The 25,411-nt window shown below is 45.6% G+C and overlaps 3 protein-coding genes across 5 annotated transcripts; all 3 read right to left on the reverse strand.

Moving 5' to 3' along the window:
• Positions 1 to 448: 448 nt before the first annotated feature.
• LOC117836515 (probable inorganic phosphate transporter 1-3) lies at positions 449 to 3,794 on the reverse strand. Of its 3 annotated transcripts, none has more exons than XM_034715964.2 (2): positions 3,022 to 3,794; positions 449 to 2,407 (listed from the first exon to the last, which is right to left on the reverse strand). In XM_034715964.2, exon 2 carries the CDS (start codon positions 2,333 to 2,335, stop codon positions 755 to 757), a length of 1,581 nt encoding a protein of 526 aa, XP_034571855.1. In that variant the 5' UTR covers positions 2,336 to 2,407; positions 3,022 to 3,794; the 3' UTR covers positions 449 to 754. The 3 variants fall into 3 exon arrangements, with proteins under 3 accessions (XP_034571855.1, XP_034571854.1, XP_034571853.1); XM_034715963.2 differs by having other exon boundaries at positions 449 to 2,530; positions 3,022 to 3,789; XM_034715962.2 differs by having other exon boundaries at positions 449 to 2,741; positions 3,022 to 3,789.
• A 2,248-nt stretch (positions 3,795 to 6,042) lies between these two features.
• Positions 6,043 to 11,211, reverse strand: LOC117840113 (uncharacterized). Its single transcript, XM_034720572.2, has 14 exons — positions 10,715 to 11,211; positions 10,536 to 10,613; positions 10,361 to 10,416; positions 9,776 to 9,895; positions 9,570 to 9,640; positions 9,228 to 9,321; positions 8,943 to 9,152; positions 8,264 to 8,515; positions 8,019 to 8,127; positions 6,975 to 7,042; positions 6,806 to 6,875; positions 6,656 to 6,730; positions 6,480 to 6,571; positions 6,043 to 6,394 (listed from the first exon to the last, which is right to left on the reverse strand). The coding sequence occupies exons 1-14, from the start codon at positions 11,066 to 11,068 to the stop codon at positions 6,310 to 6,312; spliced, it is 1,734 nt and encodes a 577-aa protein (XP_034576463.1). The 5' UTR covers positions 11,069 to 11,211; the 3' UTR covers positions 6,043 to 6,309.
• A 9,057-nt stretch (positions 11,212 to 20,268) lies between these two features.
• On the reverse strand, positions 20,269 to 24,180 carry LOC117837151 (uncharacterized). The gene is made up of 8 exons (XM_034716736.2): positions 23,903 to 24,180; positions 23,605 to 23,773; positions 22,474 to 22,570; positions 21,518 to 21,564; positions 21,330 to 21,386; positions 20,823 to 21,014; positions 20,698 to 20,730; positions 20,269 to 20,611 (listed from the first exon to the last, which is right to left on the reverse strand). Exons 2-8 carry the CDS (start codon positions 23,752 to 23,754, stop codon positions 20,507 to 20,509), a joined length of 681 nt encoding a protein of 226 aa, XP_034572627.1. The 5' UTR covers positions 23,755 to 23,773; positions 23,903 to 24,180; the 3' UTR covers positions 20,269 to 20,506.
• Positions 24,181 to 25,411: the final 1,231 nt, after the last annotated feature.

Here is a 25,411-nt window from a genome sequence, read left to right on the forward strand (position 1 = left end):
ACATTTGGCGTCCGGCCATTTTCGTAGAACGACACCAGCGTAGAGCCTGGAAGAGGCCGACAAATTGGTGTCTCACCTGCCAAAGATTCAAAGAAGCAAAGTACACGAAAGCACAGGCCAGACAAACCAATACCTTCAGCAAATTCCTAACAAACTACTTCCTTAGGCTACTACGACTTATAAATAGCACAGGCCAGACAAACCAATACCTTCAGCAAATACCTAACAAACTACTCCCTTAGGCTACTACGACTTATAAATAGCACAGCCAGACGAACTAGTGAAGCCACTCTTTTCTTAAACTCTTCTTGGGTTTTTTTGGTAGAGTGAAAGTTCCCAGCTAGTCGGCCCCTGTTCGGGGATTCTCACCCCTACACTCGTGAAATCCCAGTGTTCGTACTGCCATTGATTTGTGCCAATGCTTTATCATGCGTGGAATGGAACAGGGTTCACTCAAATACAAATCTTAAATTCATTCCAATAGTAAGAATACTACAAACGGTCACATGTACAAGCAGTTTATACTGTTTCTTCTGAACAAAGTTTTCGATAATACAAATCTGATAATGTAATGCCAGATCAAAATCAAATTTACATTTAGCATCACTATGTGACAAGCTCACAAATTGACAAGTGTCATAAACACAGCAAAGCACAATCTACCACATACCCGTGCAACAAGTACAATGTACCAACGACCAAAGTACAAAACACCTAACCAAAGGTTGTATGCATACACTGTGTTCTTAGCTGATCAAGCCGCCGCCTCGTCGTCGACGGCCTCCTTGGATATCTCCTCAAGCGACAAGCCCTTAGACTCCGGCACCAGCAGCGTCATGATCATCCCCAGGAAGTTGGTGCCGGCGAGCACGAACAGCGCGTTGCGGATGCCGATGCCGGGCGAGTACCCGTCCTCCGGCTTGTGCGGGTCCTGCGCGGCGTAGAGGAACCCGAACGCGCCGATGATGGCGCCGGCCTTGCCGGCGGCGGCCGAGATGCCGTGGCACGTGGACCGCAGCCTCGCCGGGAAGATCTCGGCGGGCACGATGAAGGTGGTGCTGTTGGGGCCGAAGTTGGCGAAGAAGAAGGTGAAGGCGTACATGACGACGAAGCCGATGTGGTTGCCCGGCGTCGTCCAGTGGTGGTACGGCACGGCGAGGCCGAGCATGAAGACGGTCATCATGAAGAAGCCCATGAGCTGGATGGCGAAGCGGCCGATGATGTCGATGAAGGCGACGGTGAACCAGTAGCCCGGGATGGTGCCGCAGAGCGCGATGAGGGCCTGCGCGCGCGCGATGCGGAACACCTCCTCGACGGCGTTCATGGTCCTCGCCGGCGGGATCCACCCCACCTTGGAGAAGATGTCCTTCTGGAACAGGTTCTGGCTGTAGAAGGCGATGTCGAGCAGGAACCACGTGCTGGTGGTGGCCACGAGGTGGAGCCCGTGCCGGCGCACGAACTGCGCCGAGAAGAGCCCCCACTTGTTGCTGCCGGCGCCGGCGGCCTCGCGCCCGGCGCGGTCCGCGTCGTCCTCGACGATCTCCGCGTTCAGCACCTTGGACATGTCCGCCGCGGCCTGCTTGGCGTTGCGCGCGATGAGCGCCGTGTAGCGCGCCGTCTCCGGCATCTTCATCCGCCAGTAGTAGGTGAGCGCCGCCGGGATGGTGCCGAACATGAGGATGATGCGCCACACGTAGTCGGCCTCGGGGACGACGAGCGACGCCGTGGGGTTGTCCTGGTACGACGGCGCCGGGTACGAGTTCCGGAAGCCGGCGGACACCACGAGCGCCACGATGGCGCCGAAGAGGATGCCGAACCCTTGCATGGCGAACACGGCGGCGATGAAGGCGCCGCGGGTGCGCTTGTTGGCGTACTCGGACATGATGGTGGCGGAGAGCGGGTAGTCGCCGCCGATGCCGAAGCCCAGCCAGAAGCGGAAGAAGCAGAGCGTGGCGATGACGCCCTTGGGCGTGCGGCCAAAGGAGAGGCCCGACGCGATGGAGCAGAGCACCATGAGGATGAGCGTGAAGCCGTAGACGCTCTTGCGGCCGAGCTTGTCGCCGAGCCAGCCGAAGAAGAGCTGGCCGGCCAGTGTGCCGCACAGCGCGACGCCGTTCACGGCCGCCGACACGTTGGGCGGCAGGCTGCCGGGGTTGGGGCTGTTGGGCTCGGTGTAGTAGAGGCGGCCCAGCAGCTTGGAGACGAGGGAGATGCAGAAGAGGTCGTAGGCGTCCGTGAAGAAGCCCATGCCGGCGATCACGATGGCCATGAAGTGGTACCACTGCGTCTTCGCATGGTCCAGCGTCGTCAGAACGTTGAGCTGCTTGCCCGCCATGGTTGCTGAAGCTGCCGCCTCTTCACTTGCTCCGCCGCACGGTGTGTGCACTTCGCGGCTATCTAGCTTTATCTGCAATGCTCCTCAGAGTGAGCTCTCGCTTGCTCCTCAGAGTTGGTCAGCGGTGAGCCTAAGCTGAAGTTTCTTGCAAAACTAGGAGTCTTAGGTTGTTGCCTTTTCTAGGGACATACCGTACTACAGTAAGCATTGAAGAAAAATCTTAGTCGACAAAAGCGAAAGGTCGAATTAAAATTGCTGCTTGAGAAGGATATTTATTATGATCCCGTCGTCATCAATGGTAATTTGATGGATAGAATTAGTGAGCACTTGCACGCACGTTCATACACCAATCAAATGTTGCAGCAGGTAAGGAAAGATGCTCCTTTAGCTAGTTATTTACATGTGACTGCGCAGCAGGTGAAACTCATCATGTCAAGATCATAGAAAGGGAGTACAGATCACCTGTACTTTATTGAGCAAATCAAACTGCAAAAAGTGTATCTTTTCTGAAGAAAAAGGCGAACTGAATGGAATCACTAGAGAAGTACTGCTGCATCAGAAGTTCTCTACCAAGTTACTATGCATTTTTCAGCGAAATTTCAGTAATACAAACAACCCTGCATTTCTCAGAACTGATGTGATCATCTGATCAAAACATAGTGATGAAAGAAATCAGCATTGCTCACCTTTTGAGAGGGAAATTGGGGAAGATATGACGTCCAGATGTTGAACAACGATGCAAAAATATTGAACAATGCTGTTGTATTCACGTAACTAAATAGGCAAGGTTTATCCTAGGAATATACCTGATGCTCTTGCTAACTAGAATCATCTGGGCTTTGTATAATCCTAGTCAACTATGCCAATGCCGTGTTGCATGTATCATAACAAGTTAACACCTCTCAGCACGAACTTGAACACACATCAAACGCCATTTATTATTGCACAAGAGAAGGATTCCGTTTCCAGCTTCGTGTTGTGTGAACCGTCTGATCGTAATTGTGCACTCTCAGTTGGGCCTAAGTGTCTGTTAATGTTCGAATATGCTTTGCCTACTTGACTTGCCTGCTCATCAGCAGCACTCAAGTAAACGAAACAAATGCTTACCATTCATCGGTATCTGTCAATTGCAAGTCAAATTCTTAGATTACTCTATGTGCTAACTGACAGCCTGGTTTGTGGTTTGTGGATTATGACCTGTTTGTATCCGCTTATTTCTCGCTTATTGGTGGAAATAAGCGATAAACCCACCCAAACGCCTTGCTTATTTTCCGCTTACCACACAAGCCGTTTCTCCCGTAATCCAGAATACGGCCCTGTTTGTATACACTTTTCTGCAACTCGCTTATCTGGTGAGCAGGCTTATCTTTGCTATCTGAATAAGCAGGGTGTTTGGCAATACTGATTATTATGTGTAGATTGTCTGTCCTGACCGATAAAATGACCTAAATACCCCTGAGGCTGATAATAACTCATTTTTGTTCTAAATACGAGGAGAAGATAATTCTAATGTCATCCACTTATTTTAGGCTGATAATAAGTGAATTCTAATGTCATCCACTTATTTTTTTTCTTTTCCTTTATTTTTTTGGTTTATCTTCTTCCTACTTATTCGCAAACAGGCAGCATGGGATGGTCGCAGAGGGCCTGCCGGGGCTGCGGGACCTGCCAGCTGCGGAGAGGGTCGGCGGGAGCGGCGGCGGCGTGGCCGATCTTCTTGGGGAAGATGGTCGGCGGATGGCCGGTGGAGTATAGAGCTGCCCGTCGGAGGGAAGGGAGCCGGTGAAGAGCGGCAGGCAGTGGATGGGGCCGGCAGCGGACGAGGCCGGCAGGTGGTGGACGGGGCAGCGGATGGAGCGGGTGGCGGACGGGGCAGAGGATGGAGCAGGTGGCGGATGGGGCAGCGGATGGAGCGGGTGGTGGGTGGGGCCGGCGGGCAGAGCCGGTAGCGGATGCGGTATCGAGATGGCACGGGAGTGAGGGTTATGTGGGAAATCAACTCGCTTGCACAAGAAGCGCCTCCGAGGCCGTGTAGGAGAAAAGCGAAGGGCTAGTTGTAGGCCCTGTTTGTATCCGCTTATTTCTCGCTTATCGGTGGAAATAAGCGATAAGCCTACCCAAACGCCTTGCTTATTTTCCGCTTACCACACAAGCCGCTTCTCCCGTAATCCAGAATACAACTAGCCCTTCGCTTTTCTCCTACACAGCCTCGGAGGCGCTTCTTGTGCAAGCGAGCTGATTTTCCCACATATTCCTCACCCCCGCGCCATCTCGATACCCCGTCCGCCGTCGACTTCGCCCGCCGCCCGCCGGCCCCATCCACTGCTCGCTCCATCCGCTGCCCCGTCCGCCGCCCGTCTACTGCTGGCACCCCCCCCGCCGCCCGCCGGCCCCGTCCGCCGCCCGCTCCATCACCGGCCCCGTCCGCCGCCGGCTTTGCCCGCCGCCCGCTCCATCTGTTGCCCCGTCCGCCACCCGCTCCATCCGCTTCCCCGTCCGCCACCCGCTCCATCCGCTGCCCCGTCCGCCGCCTGCCAGCCTCGTCTGCTGCCGGCCCCATCCGCCGCCCGCCGCTCTTCACCGGCTCCCTTCCCTCCGATGGGCAGCTCTGTACTCCACCGGCCACCCGTCGGCCATCTTCCCCAAGAAGACCGGCCACGCCGCCGCCGCTCCCGCCAGCCCTCTCCGCAGCTGGCAGGTCCCGTAGCCCCGGTAGGCCCTCTGCAACCATCCCATGCCGCTTGTTTGCGAACAAGTAGGAAGAAGATAAACAAAAAAATAAAGGAAAAGAAAAAAATAAGTGGATGACACTTATTATCAGCCTAAAATAAGTGGATGACATTAGAATTATCTTCTCCTCGTATTTACAACAAAAATGAGTTATTATCAGCCTCAGGGGTATTTAGGTCATTTTATCGGTCAGGACAGTCAATCAACACATAATAATCAAGATTGCCAAACACCCAGCTTATTCAAACAGCAGATTCTCCAGATAGCAAGGTTATCAGATAAGCCAGCTCACCAGATAAGCGAGTTGCAGGGCCTATATTGTTTTATTATATTTATCCCTGGTTTGGGATGCACAATGGAGATGCTTGAAAAGATGCTGATACTGTATATGCTTCCAGTTCCAGGTGGCTTACGCGATCATAATTTGCGGAACTACCAAGTCATCTACAAGAAGAGGTGCTTATACTGAAAAATTAGCCAAAGTGTTACGGAGAAAATGGATATCGTAGTTGTGGCAAAGGCAGATAAAGCAAATGTATCTATGATCGTGAGGGGTAAGAAAAGTAGCAGGCTAGAATTGCGCCGGTGACACAAACACCAGCCTAAGGAATTATGGCACAACTAGGATGCTTGCTTGGTGTTCAGCCACGATGCTAAATCCGGTGCTCTGTTTAATCTGCCTACTATGCCATGCTTAGTCTCCAACAAGCAACAACATACCCTCGATGCAGATGAAGAAAATTAACCTTCACTGACAAGTAGTTCATGTTTGGGGATTTATCTATTCAAAAGATTGAGAAGGCTGATTTCAATGGCTTTGTAATCTGTAGCGTAAGCACTAAACAAGGCAATTAGTGAATGCCTGTTAGGGACCAGAAGTCTATCTTCATACTAGCACCAACAAGAGTGCCTCCAGTCGAATCACTTTTTAAAATTTGACGAATCAGTACTTATGTGCAGAAATGAAATATAAATGGTGAAGCATTGAAATAAACTTCTATTTCAGGTGGCCAAATTTTGTACAGGCTGAGTGAAAATTGAACATCATCTAGACTAGAGACCACTTTTATTCAGTTATACAAATCAACATATACAGATGGGAAGGCAGAAGAACGAACGAATGGAATAGACCAACTTAACTAGATACAGAAAGAAACATCAACATGGAATAAAGTTACAAGAAGCAAACATCAGAATGGTACAGTGCAAGAACTAATGAACTTTGGTCCTCAGAACTGTTACCATCATGAACTGGACGCCCTCTGATAAATGTGCTTAGTTCTTGGGTCAACGATTAGGCCCTTCCCACCATTCACCTCCAGATCATGCCTGCAGGAATAAGTAAGTACCGCATCCTTTTCCAGTTTGTATGCGAATGTGCCAAGACCTGAAGGTATTGAGCAAGGCTACTTACTGAAAGACAAAATCGGGAATTGTAAGTTGCTCGCGTGGTACGTATCTGAACAGCTGAACAAGCCTATCCACATATACAACTTTCTTCCAGACCTAGGGGACAACAGGATTCTAAGATCTCATGCTGCACAGTTAAAAGAAGCACTAGAAAAGTCATTAGTCTGAACTAGGAGTTACCTCTCCATCTACAAACATCTGCATTGCCAAAACAGCTGTTCTCAATCCCAATGTTGGGTGGAGAACATAAATCGCCTGTTTGCAGTTGAACACTGTTAGAAGAATGAACCTGTTTATAGGATGAATTTGATACAAAAACAAGATACTAACATGAAGGTTGCGCTGATGTTTCCGTCCAAGTATTTGTTGTAATCGCTTCATGAATCCTAAATCTGGTTGCCTGGAAATTCAACAAGATGTTCCCTTTTTTACATTTTGAGTTTAAAGCAAATAATAAGCAATTTCTTCAGAACATATTTATCAGACACTTCACTCTTACGGTTGTAATGATGCTGCAGAGTGCAAGTATACAATTGTATATGGCTTCTGAATCAAAGGTTCAAACTCCTATGAAGAGAAAGATAATAACACAACTTTTCAGAATTAACTTAGTGGAAAAAAAAAACAAAACAAGATGTACAAGAGAGTTAAGCAATACATATATATACATGCCCTAATTGGGATAGTGGGAGTTATTCAAATTATCAAAAGCAAAGAGCAAGATAAGCAATATATATGCATGCTCTAACGGGGATAGTGGAAGTCGTTAAAATTATTAAAAAGCAAAGAGCAAGAAACTTTCAGTTTCACATTTGCAATGAGTACTCCCTATAAATAACTAAATGCCCTGAAATATCCAGAGGCCATCTCCACTTCTTTGGTTTCTGCTGTAAAAGATCATTCCTCAAATTCATATAATTTTGACAGGAGTGGTTTCATATAAAATGCCTGTATTACTTGGGTTCAGACCATTTAAAAAAAATTGAGTTTAAATGAAAGGTTACATGTCCTAGCACCAACAGAGTAATTATTTTATTCTCAATCCACGCCAATGTGGACAGTATTCTAGACATGCCAAGAAAAAAACAGAGTGAAAATAGGTACCCGTGTGAACCAATTTTTTTGACCTATATCACTAAACTACACAATGTCCAGTGAGAAATATGTCAAAGCTGATTTAGTCTTTTTTTTAAACTCAGACACAGCCGATAATTTCATTCCCACTTTGAGATTGAGCTACATGTGTATGGACAGCATGGTACACTAGACTTGCCAAGAACAAAATAGACTGGAGACAAGAATTCCTAATTTGTTTGAGAAAAAACAAGAATTCCTAATTTAAGCGATGCCATAATGCTCATTGCTCAGTGATAACAAAAAACCTAAGGGATTGCAATTTTCTTCAATGGGAAATAAGGAATTGTCCTATAGAAAGTTCCATCCCAAGACTTCTGGGCATCTACATTAAGATACATTACAGTCGGCGCAAAAAACATGCGCTATAGTAGCATAACTTTTGCCAGAGATGTATTATATCAATTACCTTCACCACATGCAGAACAAACCGTTCAAGATCAAGGCAACGAAGAAGAAAGTGCGCACCAACAACCACCAGAACCGGGCGTCCTTCAATATCAACTCCACCACGATAGCTGCAGTTCATTGAGAACATCAGATTAATGGCAGTGAAGACACTAGAATGCATGTCAATAAACCATGCAGAGATACAAACATTATTAAGCACAATGAAATAGAAGTATAAAACCATAACTTGGGAAACCTACATACATTATTTTCATTTCAGCAATCTCTGAAAGATTCAGAGAATTCGCTTTAGCAAGGTATCGTGAATGAAGTGAATATTCCTCTGCTGCAGATAATGAAGGACAACCAAGATCGCCATATCCAAGTAACCTAGCATAATTAAACCCCTTTTGAGCTTGAGCAGACTTTTCCCACTGCTCCCTGCGCCGCAGATCTGGATCTTTAATTATTGACATAAACGAAGGATCCAAATATGAATCCAATTTGAAAGAAGCCCTGTTTCAAACCAAGTAAAAATGAGTTGACGAACATCACACATAAACACCAACTATTTGAAGATCAAATATTTACAATAGTAATTGATACAAGGAGTCTTGTAGAGCAAAGAATGAGACAAAGAAACTGGAACAAATTATTTAGATGGGGAAAGGATCTACTAGAAAAGGCACAATTGTCTCAGCAAGTATAAAAGGATTTTTTCCCCCTATAAACAACAATAATAGAGACTTAGATAAATTGATCTGCGCAATGGAGTAACCTACTAAGAGAGAGAGAAAAAGGATATACTGAGATCAGGATCAGGTACCGTGACTATAGCATATTACTGTCTTGAGATTATATTGTATAAACTGTATATCGCTATCACAAAATAAAAACATATTTGAATTTTTATAAACTGAAGTAAAAACTTTTGAAAGTTTACCTCTTCAATGCCGATCCAGAATCAGAAAGAGGAAGATCTATAGGTGCTGCAGTCACTGTTCTGTCTACCACACCAGCAGGCAAAGGTCTTATTCTTATTTTCCTTTCATCAATTACTGTTTCACCATTCTCATCCCCGACATCAGCTGGGAGTTTTGATACCGCAATTTCTTCCTCCTGCTTGTCCCGAGGGAAATATAGAGGGAGCAATCTGCAGTGCTTAACTGCTTATAATCAGCGCATATGAACAAAATATAATGCAACTTCTAGGTTTCAGTTTAAGTACCGTTTGTATATCTCTGTGTCAGATGAAGATGTAGTACAAAACACAACACCAGCTATATTGCCTTTTTGCTTCTCCAGAAAACGTCTAACAGTTCCTGCAGGGCAAAAATGAATTCAGTAAACATGAAACTTTTTTTTATACTTTCCACTTTCTACCACTCACTGCTTCATCCTCTACATAGGAGTAAGAAGTGTGAGGGATGTCAAAAGTTTCCCTTTTGACTGGAAGTCGTTAGTATCAAAGGGAGCCTCCAAATTTACAGATCGAATATTCCCATTGACACATAAGAAATATTTCATAGCACAAGTAAAGAGAGAGTAAACAAATATTAAAAGAACTCACTTATTGCCACATGAGCAGCTGGTTCACGAGGGTAGTTTTTAGCTTCTGTGTATATGCAACCCATTGCGATGCTAATGAAATAAGAAATGAAACAAAATTATTAATAAAATTAAAATCCGGAAAGTTTAAAACGTGAAAAGCAACAATTTAACATCAGTTAAATTAAAATTAATAATATGATCCAAGAATCATGATTTGACATGTACCTTTCAAGACCATTCTCAATAAGCAGTTCCAAACAGGACCGGTAACAGTGACTAAGTGCATTCTCGGCAGCTGTGTGATACTTGACAGCATATTTGGGGCCCACAGTATGGATAACCTTCCTGTATAATCAATTGAAACATGCATCTTAGCATAACTGAAAATGCAAAAAACCAAAGAACAGTATAATGAATGTGAGTATTCAACAACTAGCTTCAGCACAACTAACTTTTACTAAACTTTAACTTATTAGCGAATTTTCGAAGAAACTATTGTGCCAGTTTGAATTATGGTTCAACAACAATGCTTGTAATATAACAAAGTAGAAAGAGATATGAATCTCCAGAGTAGGGGCCATGCAAATGGGCGATACAACACAGGACAAAAAAGAAGTTGTCTTTTTATCAGGATCCTATGTGATTCCATAAGAAAAAAATGCCTGTGCTGTCCCTCATGGTCTGAGATTTGCAGAAAATCAAGTTGGGAACTTCTAATCAAACTAGGCAGTAGCACTCACTCGTCTAGCTTAAGGGCCACAGTTCTCATGGTGTGAAAGCACAGAATAAATTGATGTTGTCAACTTGTACCTTGCAGGAAGATCATAGGCATTAGTCATCTTTGCCATCCCTGTCCGGCACCCGCCCTGCAAAAAAGGTAGACCAATGGACAGATGATACTTAAAGTCTCTACCAGCACAATTAAGCTTGAGCAAACTTGTCGCCTAAACTTGTGAAGTGGAATAAGAAGAATTCGAAACAGTACCAAGGTGGCGCATTCCTCCGCGAGCCCTGACCCTGCTGCAGCGTGCAGGCCAGGACTACTGTGCGCCTCGTCCAAGCTCTGCACGAAAACCCAGAGCAACAAAAAAAAAGGAGCTTCAGCACCGTAATTCAGCTCAATTCCCAGCACTGCTAAGAGGATGGGGGTCAGGAATCGCGAACCTCGTTGGTGGAATTGACGACGGCGTCGACCTCGAGGTTCCAGGGGTGCCCTCGCCACAGGTAGATCCTGGAGTTGATCTCCTGGTCGACGGGGAACCGCGAGGCGCCGCCGCGGCCACCGCCGCCGGCGCCGTCGCCGGTGAGCGGGTCGGAGAAGGAGAGGAAGCCGGACGCGACGGGCGGCTCGGATCCGCCGCCCTCCGCGGAGGAGGTTTCGTCGGAGGCCGAGGGGAAGATGCGCTGGTCGGGGTCGCTCCAGCGCGGCACCCGGTCCAGCGTCACGGCCGGCTCGACGCCGCCAACGCCGGGCACCATGGGGCCCGCCGCGGCGGACGGCGGCGAGCGCGGCAGCATGGGGACGGAGGCGGGGTGGACACGCGATCAGTAGCGGGTAGGCGTGGAGGCGGAAGCGGCGGCGGGGAGGAGGAGGAGTGGTCAGGCAGGCCGTTAAGCCAGCGGTGGACGCGACGCGAGGAGGTGTGTGTGTCAGGTGTGCCAGAGATGGAGATGGGCACGAACGGGGCGAGGAGGACGGGTTTATGTTTGCTTGAGGCTGGCACGTGGGTCCATGAAGCGTCACGGGCCCACCGTGTCAGGGATGGGCTCCTCTTCTGGGGGGTCGCTGCGCGCGTACGCGTAGCTGGGCGACCGGCGTGGCGCCGTTCGGTGTGCGAGTCGAAGCCGTGCTGGCTTCGTACACCCCTACTACGGGAATTTTTTTTTAATTTTAACCCTTTAATCTAAAATTTTATAACTAGCCCCTCCCGATCTACGTGTCCAGAAGTAACCTTTTATCACGCCAAGCTCTATGTCGTGACTAATGTTTGGGTCGCGCCACATACAATGGTGTAACTAAAATGCCATGTTGGTGTAACACAAAATTGATTTCCACGTGACGCGGACATGTCCAAGTGAGGTGGCGCCACCTTGGCGTGACTCACAAAGGAGTCACGCCATGCATTCTGGCGTGAAAAGCAACAGCTAGGTTGCTGGCTCGATTCTCTGTTTTAACTAGTTAATGATCTTTTAAATTCTTCAAACTTAAACTTGGCAATTAAACTTGGCAAGTAAAACATATAGTGTGCATGTTTTCACTTTAAAATATGGTGTAGAAAATGAAGAATCTAATTTTCAGAATAGGCTAGGTGTTATTGATTGTCCCTACAGATGAACTCTAGTTCTGACTAAAATTGAGGGGTCTTAGGAAGGAGTTTATCGATACTGAAGATTTTAATCATGAGCTTACTTCGTGAAAACAAAAGAAGATAAGAAATAAGATTGGCACATACCCTCCAATTAAGTTGTGTTGGTTGTTATCATCCATATACAATATGGAGCTAGCGTGGATATAATGTGGGTGGAACATATGAGTTATTGGTGGCTTTATTGCGGAAACCTCATGACGATAGCATCATCATCATGTCATAGTAAATTATTGCTTTGATATTATTTCGAGTTAATATTTTTATAGCTGGTGATTCAGAGAACTGCTATTCAGAGAAACTAACACACGTAATTACGAAGATTTCCAGAAGGGGTCTTGATATCTTAGTGCTCACGCAAGAATTTAACCTACATCTTCCATAAATAATGGAGGTAGGACCCACATGTCATTGTGATGGGTACCTGTGCCATAAGTACCCCAGGGGAGCGACTCCTGACAGCCCGCTCTCTGACCTCAGGGATGGATGGGACATGTGGCACCCCTCCGACCTTCCTAGGTGGACCTCCCTCTGACGCCTCACCCAAAGGACCGATCCCACGTGACCTCGAGGAAGGGAGCCATCATGACCGGTACGACGCACTAGGAGCGTGACCCTAGCGCACCTGCCCATCGACGCGTCCGCGTCAAGGGTTGGGCGGTACAGTCTTGCCCGCCACAACACCAGCCCACGTCTAGGAAGTGGGCCACATGGGTCCTGGTACAAGCACCAGCCAGAGAAGGCTACTCGACCTCTTGGTGGAAGGTCGGGAAGCGCAGCTCCAACCGCATGGCAGCGGCCGTTGATCGAGCGGTTGCATGCCAACTCTTGTGCGTGAAGGGGTGCATGTCGCACGCCCTTTCCCCTGCAACAGGGGTTGATGAACGGGATAGCCGCCACGGACACACACACACAACACAACACAACCATGCACGCTTACAAGCACCCCGTTGTAAACCTCTCACGCACTCGGGCTCAAGGAATCCAATCTGCTGCCTAAGTTGTAGCTGTCACCTGAGATAGATAGCGAGAGCTTGGACGATGTTTGCTTGACATACGTGTATGTGCGGCATGCGTCTGGACATGCGGTTGGTTAACGAGCAGACTCAGCTGAAAGGATCTCGGATGTCGAATAGAGCCTGAAAATATTTAAAACTTTGAATAATTTTATCAGCGACTTCCGGAATCGCAACTTACAGAATGTTCGGAGAAATCTTCAGATTTTCCAAGGATTTTCCGAAGATTAGAAGATTTAAAGTGCAAACTTATGAAATACTTGCCGAAATATAAATCGCCAAATATAGGTTAAGCAACAGGTTATTTTAGGCCTTTGGCACAAGATAGAACAGCTGGAAACTTGCTAGAAATGTAGATCGAGTACAAACTCTAGAAATATGTTATATGCTTGAAAATGAACAAATTTAAGAACAACAAGCACAAGAGACATAAGGATTTATTTCCCGGAGTTCAGCTTCACACCTTGAAGCCTACGTCTCCATTAAGGACCCACAAAGGGTGGGTTTTTCACTACTAAGCCACTTTCCTCCCTGTAGCGACCACAAATATCAAGCTAGAGTCACATACTCAATCATCGGGGTAATACAAACTTCCGGTGGGTAGCCACACTCCTTGGATGCTCCACGGGCAATGCCTAGCTGGCTAGGAGCTTGAAGCTCTAAGAGTAATAAATGCGGAACCATTGGCTTGACAAAGAACAAGGTGCTCAAGAGATTGGAAATCAGCTCACTAGCATTCTCCCTTGCTCTCCCTTGAATCCCTCCTTAAATCCCCCACCAAATATTCAACTAAAGGCCAAGAGGGGAGTAAAGAGGGGCTTTGAATGTTTCTAAACAGCTCAGGTCAGTGTGAGGTTGAGAGAGAGACTGTGGGAGGGGGTATTTATACCCCTTCATCCCGAAACTAGCCATTGGGGGTTAAGTTCCGGAACTTTTTTCAGAAACTTCTGGAACCTTCAGATTCTTCTGGAAAACTCTGGACCTCCAGAACTCCTACAGAAACTGTGCAAACTTCGGAATATTCTGGAAGATTTTTGGGAAAAATCCGAAACTCTCAAGTTAGGATCAATCTATGTTTTCCGGACCTCTGGAACTCCTACGGAAACTCTGCAAACTCCGGAATATTCTGGAAGATTTTTTGGAAAAATCCGGAACTCTCAAGTTAGCACCAATCTATGTTTTCCGGACCTCCGGTACGGAAACTCTGCAAACTCCGGAATATTCCGGAAGATTTTTTGGAAAAATTCGGGACTCTCAAGTTAGCACCAATCTAAGTATCCCCATGTGATATGCAGATGCAAAGGTACCTCTCATAGGTTTGTTAGGTCATCTTGAGCATCTTTTTCCAACGTAAAGACCAGAGATTACGCATCCCTCTTAATAGTGCGGCATTACTAAACTCAAGTTCAAACCGAAAATAAATTTAGTCTTCAAAGTATGCCGTTTATCTATTCATTTCCTTTTGAGGGATCAATCATAAGTGCTCCATGTCCAATAATCCTTTTAAACCTGCTTAGGCACTTGAAACTTTATTAGATACTTAAGCTTGTGTCATTAATTCACTAAAACCTACTTAAGGGGGCCAAGATACTCTTCAACGGCTCAACTCGATGCGGCTTGTTAACGAAACGAGCAAAAAAGCTAGTTTGGCTTGGTTCGGTCCAGTTCGACCACATCAATTTTGTTTCCCAGTACGAACCAGCAACAACCGTTCAAATACACACATAGTTCACACTACCAAATCACAATTTACTTAATTACGATTCACAAGTAAGCTGTGTTCGGCTGGGCTACAAATAAGCCATATCCGACTTTTTTTTACTGTTTGAACAGTTTACAGAGAGAAGTAAAAAAAACCGGCTGAACAGCCGGCTACGGCTTATTTTAGCTTATTGGAACGTATTTCTAAATTTCCACACCATGTTTTGGAGTGCAAACACTTAAAATGGAACGTATGCACTCTATAGAACATACTTGTCAAGTTTAGCGAATTTAGAAAGCCATTAGCTAATTAAAATGGAGGAATCAAATAGGCAAAGTGATATGTATTTTTATGCACTTAGGAGCACGCAGGCAGCTAGCAGCTCAAAGAGCTGGTCACGCCCTGTGCTTTTAGCCAACCCAGCTCCATACTATACTCAATTTTTATTTATACTATAATGGTATATTGGTCATGTCATTGCATGTGGTGTGTGACTCAATTATTAGTCATGTCATAGAGTTTTTGCGTGACCAAAATAGCTATTTTATCAGGAGGGGTTATTTATAAAATTTTAGATTAAAAAAAGGTTAAAATAAAAAAAATCCTCCTACGAGCACGCGTGTTTGTACACCTGGGTCGTCGCGTCGCGTGGTGGATCCGGCCCCGTGGACCACGACGTGTGGGCCCCTTCTGGTGGGAGATGATTGAATAGGAAGGGAAGTTCGGCTCGGGCCGGATCGAGCCCACGAGAGGACAAGCAAGCGAGTCCGAGACGGGATGGGCCTAGGCGCCCGCGGGATCCGTGTCCGTAATTCTTTGGATCGAATCTGGCCAACAGTTTGTTGACGGGGGATCAGCTCATCTCTCTCTCTGAGCTGGGCGACATGTTGAGCAAAGCAAAGGCAAGCGAGAGCAACGCATGTGTTGCTTGATCATGACCATGCCTGGGCGTCGCAGTCCAATGCAGGCAGTTCGACTGTTGGAGAGATGAGATGGCTCAACGACCGAAGGATTTAGCATGTCTGTCTGTCGTTTCTTTTCGAGAGGATGAGCACGATCATCTTCGATCAACCTATCTAAGCACAATATACTGAATCCCATCTACATGTTTTTAAGCAGAATGGCAATAGAGACCATGAAGACCCAGACAATCAAGCCCCCATACGCTGTTCAACATTTATTAGTAGAATTTTTTTTACTATTTTATGTTTGTATCCATGCATTCAACATTTTGAATACTCTGTTCAACTGTGCAATACTCCAATACATAGTTCAACATTTTCAAAATCTACTTTTAACATCACATGTGAAAACGTTGAGTTAGTACTACGTGTGAAATGTTGAGTGAGCATTGTTTTTTAAATTTTTTTGAGGTAGTACAATTAAAATCTTGAAGTTCAAACGGATATCAAAAGACGTTTCACGATTTGGGGAAATTGATTTCATATTTCATTCCGATTTTCTTTCGCGCAATCTGTCACGCGGGGGACATGTGACCCAACTAAATCTAAGTAACTACGCCCGTATGCCAACTTTGCTTCCTTAACCGCTCGTGTCATCTCAGCTTGCACGAACCGTGAACATTGTTAAGGCCATGTTTAGTTCACCCCCAACTCCCAACTTTGGCACTATGCAAAAAGAAGATTCCCCATCACATCAAACTTGCGATACATGCATGGAGTACTAAATGTAGATGAAATTAAAAATTAATTGCACAGTTTTGTTGTACTTTGCGAGACGAATCTTTTGAGCCTAATTAGTCAATGTTTGGACAATAATTCACAAATACAAACGAAACGCTACAGTGTGCTACAGTGCCAGCACAGTAATTTGGCACCTCCCAATTTCACCAACTAAACAAGGCCTAAGCTGGTTTTCCCAGGGAAGATAGATACGAAAATCAATGGCAGTAGACGACACGGTGAATCCAGGCGGCTCCAGGAAAAAGCCCAAGCCTGGAATGCTTTCGGCCTGGCCCAATAGTGAATCAGGCTGTCCCCTTACTCTCACACTCAGCAGCGGCTCTCAGACAGAACGCCTGCAAATGGACCCCCAGCCCAAACTCGGAAGTAACCAAAGAGCCCAACAAAATACTAGGCTGACGGACCGGAAGAGGCCCAGTCCGACTCGAACACTGCGGCCTGCTGCGGCCCACAGGAGAAAAGGGTCATCCAAGAAAGGGCGGCCGACGGTGGGCGCTAGGCATTGACGACGGTACCATCGTGGGGGTGGGGCGGAGGGCGACGGCCGCGGCGGCGACGGCAACCAAGCCGCCCCCGATCGAGATCGATCGATCGACCGATCTCAACTAGCGAGGAGGGACGAGGCGGCAGCAGCAAAGTGCCAACGGTACTATGCCCGGCAATGGCTGCGGCGCAGGTCCGAAGGCGAGGCATGCCCACCCTCCTCGCCGCCGCGCTGGTTTCTGGGACTTGCCGAGCCCGCGCCTCCGGGCGTCTCGCCGTCCCCTACCTCCTTGCTCGCCGAGTCGCCGTGCACTGGCAGTGAGGAAGAGGGGTCCTGAAGAATTCCTTACCTGCTACTGAGGCTCCGGGGTCTTGACGCCGAATTGCAGCACTTGCCTGGGTGGAATTGGCCATTTTTGCATCTGCGAGAATGCCCGCGCTCGCGTCCGTGCGCGCGCGCGCCCCTCCATCAGATCGATCACGCGCGCCCCTCCATCAGATCGATCAGGGTTGTATCCGTACTGGCCAGAGCCAGAGCTGTACCTGCCGAAGTGTGTACTGTTCAAGATTGCTTCCTCTGTGTGCGAACCTGAAATCAGGCCTGGATTGGTTCTTTTGCTTATTTTTAAAGCACCCGTCACATCGAATGTTTAGATACTAATTAGGAGTATTAAACGTAGACTATTTACAAAACCGATTACATAAGTGGAGGCTAAACGGCGAGACGAATCTATTAAGCCTAATTAGTCCATGATTTGACAATGTGTTGCTACAGTAAACATTTTCTAATGATGGATTAATTAGGCTTAATAGGTTCGTCTCGCTGTTTAGCCTCCACTTATGTAATGGGTTTTGTAAATAGCCTACGTTTAATACTTCTAATTAGTATCTAAACATTGATGTGACACTTGCTTAAAAATAAGCAAAGGGAACCAAACGCCCCGTGTTGCTACTTCATCAATGGTGCAGTGGACAGCGGTAACTCGTGTGTTCAGTTGATGGGAGTTCAGCAGCGGTGTCAGGATTGTTTCAGGCCGAAGTTGTTCAATGTTCCAGAATCCAGAGTCTTCAGGTATGTTGTTGTCAGGATAGCTCCCAGGTTTCAGATTGCTCAGTGGTGTACTGCCTGCGCTATTACGCAAATCAACGGAGGGCAGAGCTGCTGACCTGCTGTTGGCGTGGATCCAAAAATACCTGTTTTGCGCGGTGGTATTGTTCTGTTCAGATTTTTGTTTGACCTTGTAAGCCTGAATCCATATGTTCAGACTTCAGAGCATCTCCAGTTATCAAATGTGCACGGAATTTGTAAACGACAGTGGACCACTCGTGCTTGATATGTTCATATTCAATTGTTCAGGACGAACCAGCGCAAAAAGCTGCATTTGTCTGTCACACAGTTCAGCATTCAGAATTTTCTGTTTCATGTGCTGCTTCATGGAGAAACTTGAGATTTCAAATCTCTTGAGGAGAGGACTGAGCAACATCCATGCAAAATGAGCGTGAAAAGTAGCATCAACATGAACATTTGAGGCACAAGGGGCAGAGGCTGGACAAACTTTATCAGAGTATAACTTTCGTGCACAGTGCACACGTGGACCTAAACTGTAAAAACAATGCAGCACAGAGAGAACACTTCAGAGTTCAAATTACTTCTGTTGCAGGATAACTCTTGGAGAAGAAGGCAGTGTTGTATACGGAGTACTATATAAAATACAAAATGATTGCAACCCTTCCAAAAGGTATCAAGTAGAATAAAAAAACTAAAAAGGAAGGAAAACAAAGTTCATCCTTTCAAGATTCATGCCCTGCTGTAGGATTGCTCTCCAAATTGTAAAATTGGTGGACGATTCAGGATATCTTTCAAAAGATGGATTTTACTGTACTTTAATTTCTAAGGTGCCAATCTGCAACTGTGAAAATTACCATGAAGCATTTTATTTTCATAGTGGTTGGTTAATCTCCACCTAATATTAAAGTGCGGGTGTTTTTTCCAACCGTCGTGGTTGTTTTGCAAAAAGTCCCTTAACTTTTTCGTAACCAACCCGCAGTCCTTGGAATATGTTTTGACAATATTGCAAAAAGGTCCCCAAACTTTACTGCAATTGACCCGAGGTCCAGCCTTTGCTCCTGTTCTTTTATCCCGCCCACACAGCGGGCTTGCTGGCGGCAGCGCGGGACGCGCGCCACCGCTTTGTCGCTCGCGTGGCCAACCCTCCCCACGCTCACCATGCACTACTGTCGCTCACCCTGGCGAGCAGCTGCTCCCTCAGGCTGCACGCCCTACCTGCCACCTAGACCTAAGGGTGAAGGAGAGAGGAGGAAGGGGAAAGGAAATAAGGAGCCGAGTGCCTCCTTGCAGTCAACTAAGTAGAGCCATGTGCCAGCGAGGGCATGGCGCCGGGGGGGGGGGGGAGGTGGGGCAGCGGCAGTTGGCAAGCAACGCAAAATAGGGACGGATGCCAGGACCTCACACTCCCCTCTCAATGATGTCCATCCCCTTCAGATCCGGAACTAAGGCATCCACGTCTAGCAATTTGGGGCTCGATTTTGCACTTGATTGGAACGATTTGGAGTGGATTATAGAAGGGAGGTGGATGGAAACAAGAAGAGGAGAACACACTCCTGCTCGTGGTGGCCAGAGGCACTGTGGCCTAGCGCTCGAAGTGTGAATGAGGCTAGACACGGGGAGGATGAGCACTTGCCTAGGCAACAGCAAGGGCGGCAAGATGCGCAGCGCTTGAGCGGCAGCAAGGATGGGGCAAGATGCAGGTGGCGCCAATGGACGATGAGGTAGCGACTGGCTGGATGACGATGAGTACAGCTGAAATCGAATGAATGGATAGAGCGGAGGTTAAGTGGTGAATTTTTTTTATTTCCATGTGTGGGTCCCACGTAATAATCAGATGGCATCAAACCATCCATAAATATCTTCTACTACTATACTTGCAAAGAGATGACTACTAGGGACAATGCACCAACATATTGTGAAGCGAAGCCAACATATTAGGAAGAAGCGAATAATAACGTGAGAGCAAGTAAGGACCCATAGTAACGCACGAGCATTTCTGCTAGTTCTTCCAAAATTTCGTGAATAGAACCTTGCACACCATTTGATTCCTATTTTTTTTACAGCAAACAGCATTCAAACCGAAACTTAGAAAAAATATGGTCAGCAAACTTCTATCTATTACTGACATGGCCAACAGTGCTACTCCAGCAACCAGTAGTTCTTTGGAAGCAGTAACTTTCTTGCTTTTTGTCAACCCTAACCAAACCAAAAGTTGAGCTGGGAACTCAACTGGATTTTCCAGCACCATGTAATGGACTATGGAAAGTCATGGCAACCAGATAAAGAGCATGTAAACTTTTTCACAGAAGTGTAAATTCAGAGATTGACAGGATCACAGATCAGTGCACCTGCTGTGTTTAAGCACCAAGGAGCAAGGAAGAACTGAAATGGATCTTAGGCCTCCGAAAAAACTAATGTCAAGCAATTTGTCTAGGACAGCTGGACAATTTTACAGAGAGGTATTTTGGTCCTTAGACTTGGCAAAAGTAAAGATTGAGCCTGTTTACTTAAAAAACCCTCCCTCCATTTAATTACTAATCTAGTTTCTACTGTTACCTTCCCTTTTAGATGCCGCTAACTCCATGCCAGGAACTATACAATGACAGAGCTGTTGTTCTTAACTGTGCCTTCGTTTCGGATACGGATGTTTCACAGCTAGCTTCCTGATTTGTTCAACCAATGGTGGCTCCAGGTCCAGCAGTGTATATTTTTGTATGTTTTTCTGAATTGAGTTAAAGAAATGTAATTAGCGGTTAGTATTAGAAATTTAAGATAGAAGATTACCTATTTATTAGATGAAACCCTGACCTGGTATGCTCTCAACAGATTTCGCCACTTATCCTGAACCATGAAACAATACAAGAGTATGATATTAGCCAGTAGCATGTGAATGAATTTACTATATGGTGCAATGTATCACTAATCTACTGCACCTTAAGGTTGACTGCTGTCCTAACTGATGTCTTGAAATACTTCTTCTTCAGCTTGCTCCATCGTCCTACACCAAATTTAGATACACCATGTACCAGTAACTTCACTTCTTTAGCTGTCCAATGGCTATTGTTTTTTCTAGTTATGTATTTCCCGGCCCTTCTTAAAGGTATTCCTCCGAAGAACAACGTGTCCTGTCAAACAACCAAAGATAGTCATGGAAATTTTTTCAGCCTGATAGATGATAGACTAAAAAAAGAATCTGACCTCAAAGAGGGTGCAATAGAAAACATTAGAATAAATGTGTAAAACACGCTATTAGAACAAAAATAAATAGTTGGTTTCCTTCCTGAAATAATTATACTAGTCTATTTTCTCTCTGATCTTGAAGAACAATAAATTTCCTCAAGAAACAGTACACAGAAGCAAAGTTTTTTTTATCTTCTAATCGTTTCTTATTTTGTTAGTTGAATTAAAGGGATTCTCTTGGCAAATTAACTTGTGCGTACCCATGGAGATGTCCTTCTCTTGCGCGTTCCTCTTCGACCACTTCTCCTACATTCCATCTGTCATGAGGAAACTGATTGTCAATACCTTGTCCCATCCATGTTTTTATCAGGTTAAAAGTCTACTTGTACCAAGATTTAGTGATTGGTGAAACACATCAATATCTATTTGATAAATTCCATAATCATACCTGATGATGGCTAACTGTGTCCTGTAAAGGAGATTCATGTAAACCACCTGCAATAGAGTCTCTATAAATGTTATTCCAAGCCATAAATAGTATAACTGTTTCAAGAAACAGTTTTGTTGGAATTTGAATAAAGCAGAACCTTTACAGTGAGCTCTCTGTATACAGACCTAATGCAAAGTGAAGGCATACCATCGAAGTGTATAGCTTGATAATTAAAAGTTCCTCTTAAGATTAAAGTGTTTTTAATGGTATTTAAAAAAGGGGTTGTGTTAACAAAAGATAACCTTGCTAAAAGAAAGTGGCAGGGGTGTACTAAATGTTGTTTCTGTGACTCCGAAGAGACTATCCAATATCTATTTTTTGAGTGTCATCTGGCACATTTCCATTGGAATACCGTGTACATCTCTTTTGGCATTCACCATCATCCTGTACAACAGATCTTTTTGGTTCTTGGCCTAAAAGGTTTCCTTTGAAGCTTAGAAATCAGGTTTTAATAGGTGCAACGGCCCTTGTTAAATCAGGTTTTAATAGGTGCAGCGGCTCTTGTTTGGGCTATTTGGTTGAGTAGAAATGATATAGTATTTAAGAGCTTCAGGGGACGTACTGGATCAGGTGTTGGTCGCGTGTTGGTCGCTGCTCTTTAAAGAGGAAGAGAGGTTAAATCTAAAGAAGGGAGGCCGCACATTGGAGGTCCCCGTCATGGAACTTTTCAGTAATTTCGGATGGAAATTCAGCAACACAATCAAGGCTTAGGGTCTTTTCATGTTTTGTCTGTCATTTTCAAAGTCTTGTAATCATCGCTTTGGAAGCATAAGGTGGTCTAAGTAGCGCGTTTTGTTTATGTTCCCTAACGGTTGCAGGCACTCACTTGTGAGTGTTGAGGTTGGAATATTCTTCCGTAATCTAAAAATGTGTAAGAAACAGTGGGAATTGACAGTAATAACTAAACAGTGTACCTGATAACCATTCATCCAGGTCTGCCTCATCTCTGGGTTCTTCCAGAAGTTTTAGGATCAACACGGCATCATCATCTCGTGCTCGATAATTCTCCATCTGTTAAAAAAACATAACATCAATATTGATTGCCCTGTTCATTTGCTTGACAGCATTTGACACCATATTGATTAGAGGCTCATGAATCTGTTTCTTTAACAAACGATGAGGACGACACTATCCAGGAAATTTCACTGTGGGATCTCCAGTTTTAACTCTTTATAGGCTGTAGAATGCGCATTTGCAAATAAACAGTGGAACATGTGCCGGTAATCTGGAGATGATAGCTGCTCTCAAGAATTGGAGGTTGACCTACCAAGAAGTCAAACTCTGTTAAATTTCTGCCCAACTAGTAGTTCAATAAATGGTGGAACCCAGTGGAAGAGAAGTTGTCTTAAACAAAAAGGAATCTGGGAGATTCCTATGATTCGGGAAAGAAAAATCAGAGATCTGTCATTCGGCAAGTTAAAAAAAACTACAATTTTCTCCCAAAAGTTGATTTACTAAAACTAATTTCCACTCTTCCAATTCGAGAAACAAAATTCACTCGTTCCCCGTGGCCGTAGAGAAACCAGATTGGGGAGACAAGCTGAAAATTAAACGCAGAAAAAGGCCAAGAAGAAATAAATTAAGCAGGATAACCTCGAGTTTGTCCCCGCGCAAGACAGGGTCGCCGCGTCGCGCGCTGGCCGCACAAGCAACGCTCACACCCGCGCGCGCTGCCACCTGATGGCTCCGGCGGCGCACGTCGCCGCCCTGAACCCCGGCCTCGCCCTCGTCGGCCTCACCGCATCCCAGAACCCACCCTTGCAACACACAAGCGCCCTCGCCGGCTTCACCAGACGGTGTGGCGGTGGCCGCCCGTGCACCACTTCAGTTTAACAAAAACGCGAGCTTTTCCAACCACAGGTGACCCAAGAAGCACGAATGCAGACAGAAATTTGTAGAAAGGGGGCGCCTTTGATACGGGAAGGAGAGATGTTTGGTTGCATTCATCCAGCAACAACATAAAAATCCAACCTTTTTCATCCAGATTCAGCTGGTGACCGTGGCGAGCATTGGGAAAGTGAAATCGCCGCGGCGATCCTCGTTACCTGGAGTCCGCAGGCGGTGCTGCTCGCGAGGCTGAGCTGCAGATCGCCGAGGAGGCCGTCCAGTCCCTGCTCCGCTTCCTCCACCGGCAACCAAAACAGCCCCGTCTGCTCCATCTCCGGCGAGCAAAAGCTAATCTCCGGCTGCTCCATCGGCGCCAAGGGAAATGCTCTGTGAAGAAACCGTGGATAAATCAAAATTTGCCAAAAGTAGCAACACGGAGAGGACAAAGGGAGCGCAAGAAAGCAGAGGAATCGATGGGTTGATGGATCGATCCTACTGCAGCTGTGCGTCGATTACCGGCGGCCCGACGAGGGCGGTGGTGAGGAGACGAGAGGAACGAAGAGCTGCCGAGCAGGCCCAGCCGCCTCGGAGGCGAGAGGAAGGCGCGGATGAGGGCGGAGGCAGACGAGAGCAAAGGCGGCTGCGGCCTATGGGACGGAGGAAACCATATGCTAATATACGAGGGGGTTGGGAGGGCGGAATTGAGCTCCAGTATAGGCTGGGGGTGACATCCGGATGTCACTCTCTATTTTTTAAGATGTTTTCAAATAATTTTGATATGTAAATGAATTTATTACGGTAAAAAGAGAATCTAACTTTTGAGTAAAACATAATGATCTGCTATTTTAAGAAAATGTTTTGAAGAATGCATTTGGCTATTTGTTGGGCGTGCCTCCTAACAATCATATGCTTGAAAATAAAAAAGTTATCATATGCTTAAAATGTAAAAGTTTACAATCACGGGTAAATTAAATAGAGAAGAACAAGAAATAGTTCATTAGTGGAGGTTATTGTTCTAGAAGGGTTCGATGGTGCTGAGATTAAAAGGATTGTCTTGGAACTTGCTAGACCGATAGTAGTGACGGATTGTGGATATGGCGGAAAGACGGTGTAGTTGCAGGTAGTGTTTATGGTGGGAGTAAATAAAAATGACGTGGCTGGTATGGTTAATATAAGCTTCTGGATAGACATGTTGCAGAAAGAAGAAAGAAAAGAACAATTCAAAGTAGAAGTTGTACCAGTTACATATGTATTTGGATCTTGGTAGCTAAGTTGGCCCAGCAGTTCTTGTGGGAGCCTCTGTCGTACTGTAAATCAGGAACCGGTTTGCAGCGCTTGGGTTCTTGGGCGCTGAAATATGTTGTGCAGTACTACACAATAAGAGCAAAAAGATGGCTTGCTGATCCAATTGTACACAAAAGATAAGCTTCAGAGGTTGTTTAATTAATTATACTAACATATGTCTAATCCATTAGAAAGTGGAATGAATTTAAGAGTGATGATATATCTACGAGTGACGACTCAGTAGATGTCTCATTTTATAAAAAGAAGGAGTTTAGAAGTTGATGTGACTAATCATAGAGGAAGGGCTAGAGAATGAACTAAGAGTAATAAAGGCTTTGGAGGGATAGTGAATGAGATGGTTTCTCAATTGGATATACTCCCGTTTACGAGGTATGGTACGATTTGGCGTGATTTTTCAAATAATATTTATCTTATATTATATTATTTATGGTTATAAAATTATAATCATGGTAGAGTATATTTGATTAAAAATCCAACCGTATAAAGTTTATATTTAAAAATAAAAAATTAATAGTCAAATTATTGGTCAAAGATAGTAAAGTTTAAATTGATAAGCGTGTGTGCCTTATAAATAAAAATGAAGGGAGCACGAAGCATTGAAATGGTTCATATGCACGGTATAATAACAAAGACAACGATGCTGGTGAGGCATGGCATTATGACAAGTATAACACACTACACACGGTACAAAGTTATACTCCAATTTCTTATCATCAACGT

The sequence above is a fragment of the Setaria viridis genome, chromosome 9, assembly GCF_005286985.2.
Source record: "Setaria viridis chromosome 9, Setaria_viridis_v4.0, whole genome shotgun sequence".
In the NCBI taxonomy this organism is placed as follows: Eukaryota; Viridiplantae; Streptophyta; class Magnoliopsida; order Poales; family Poaceae; genus Setaria; species Setaria viridis.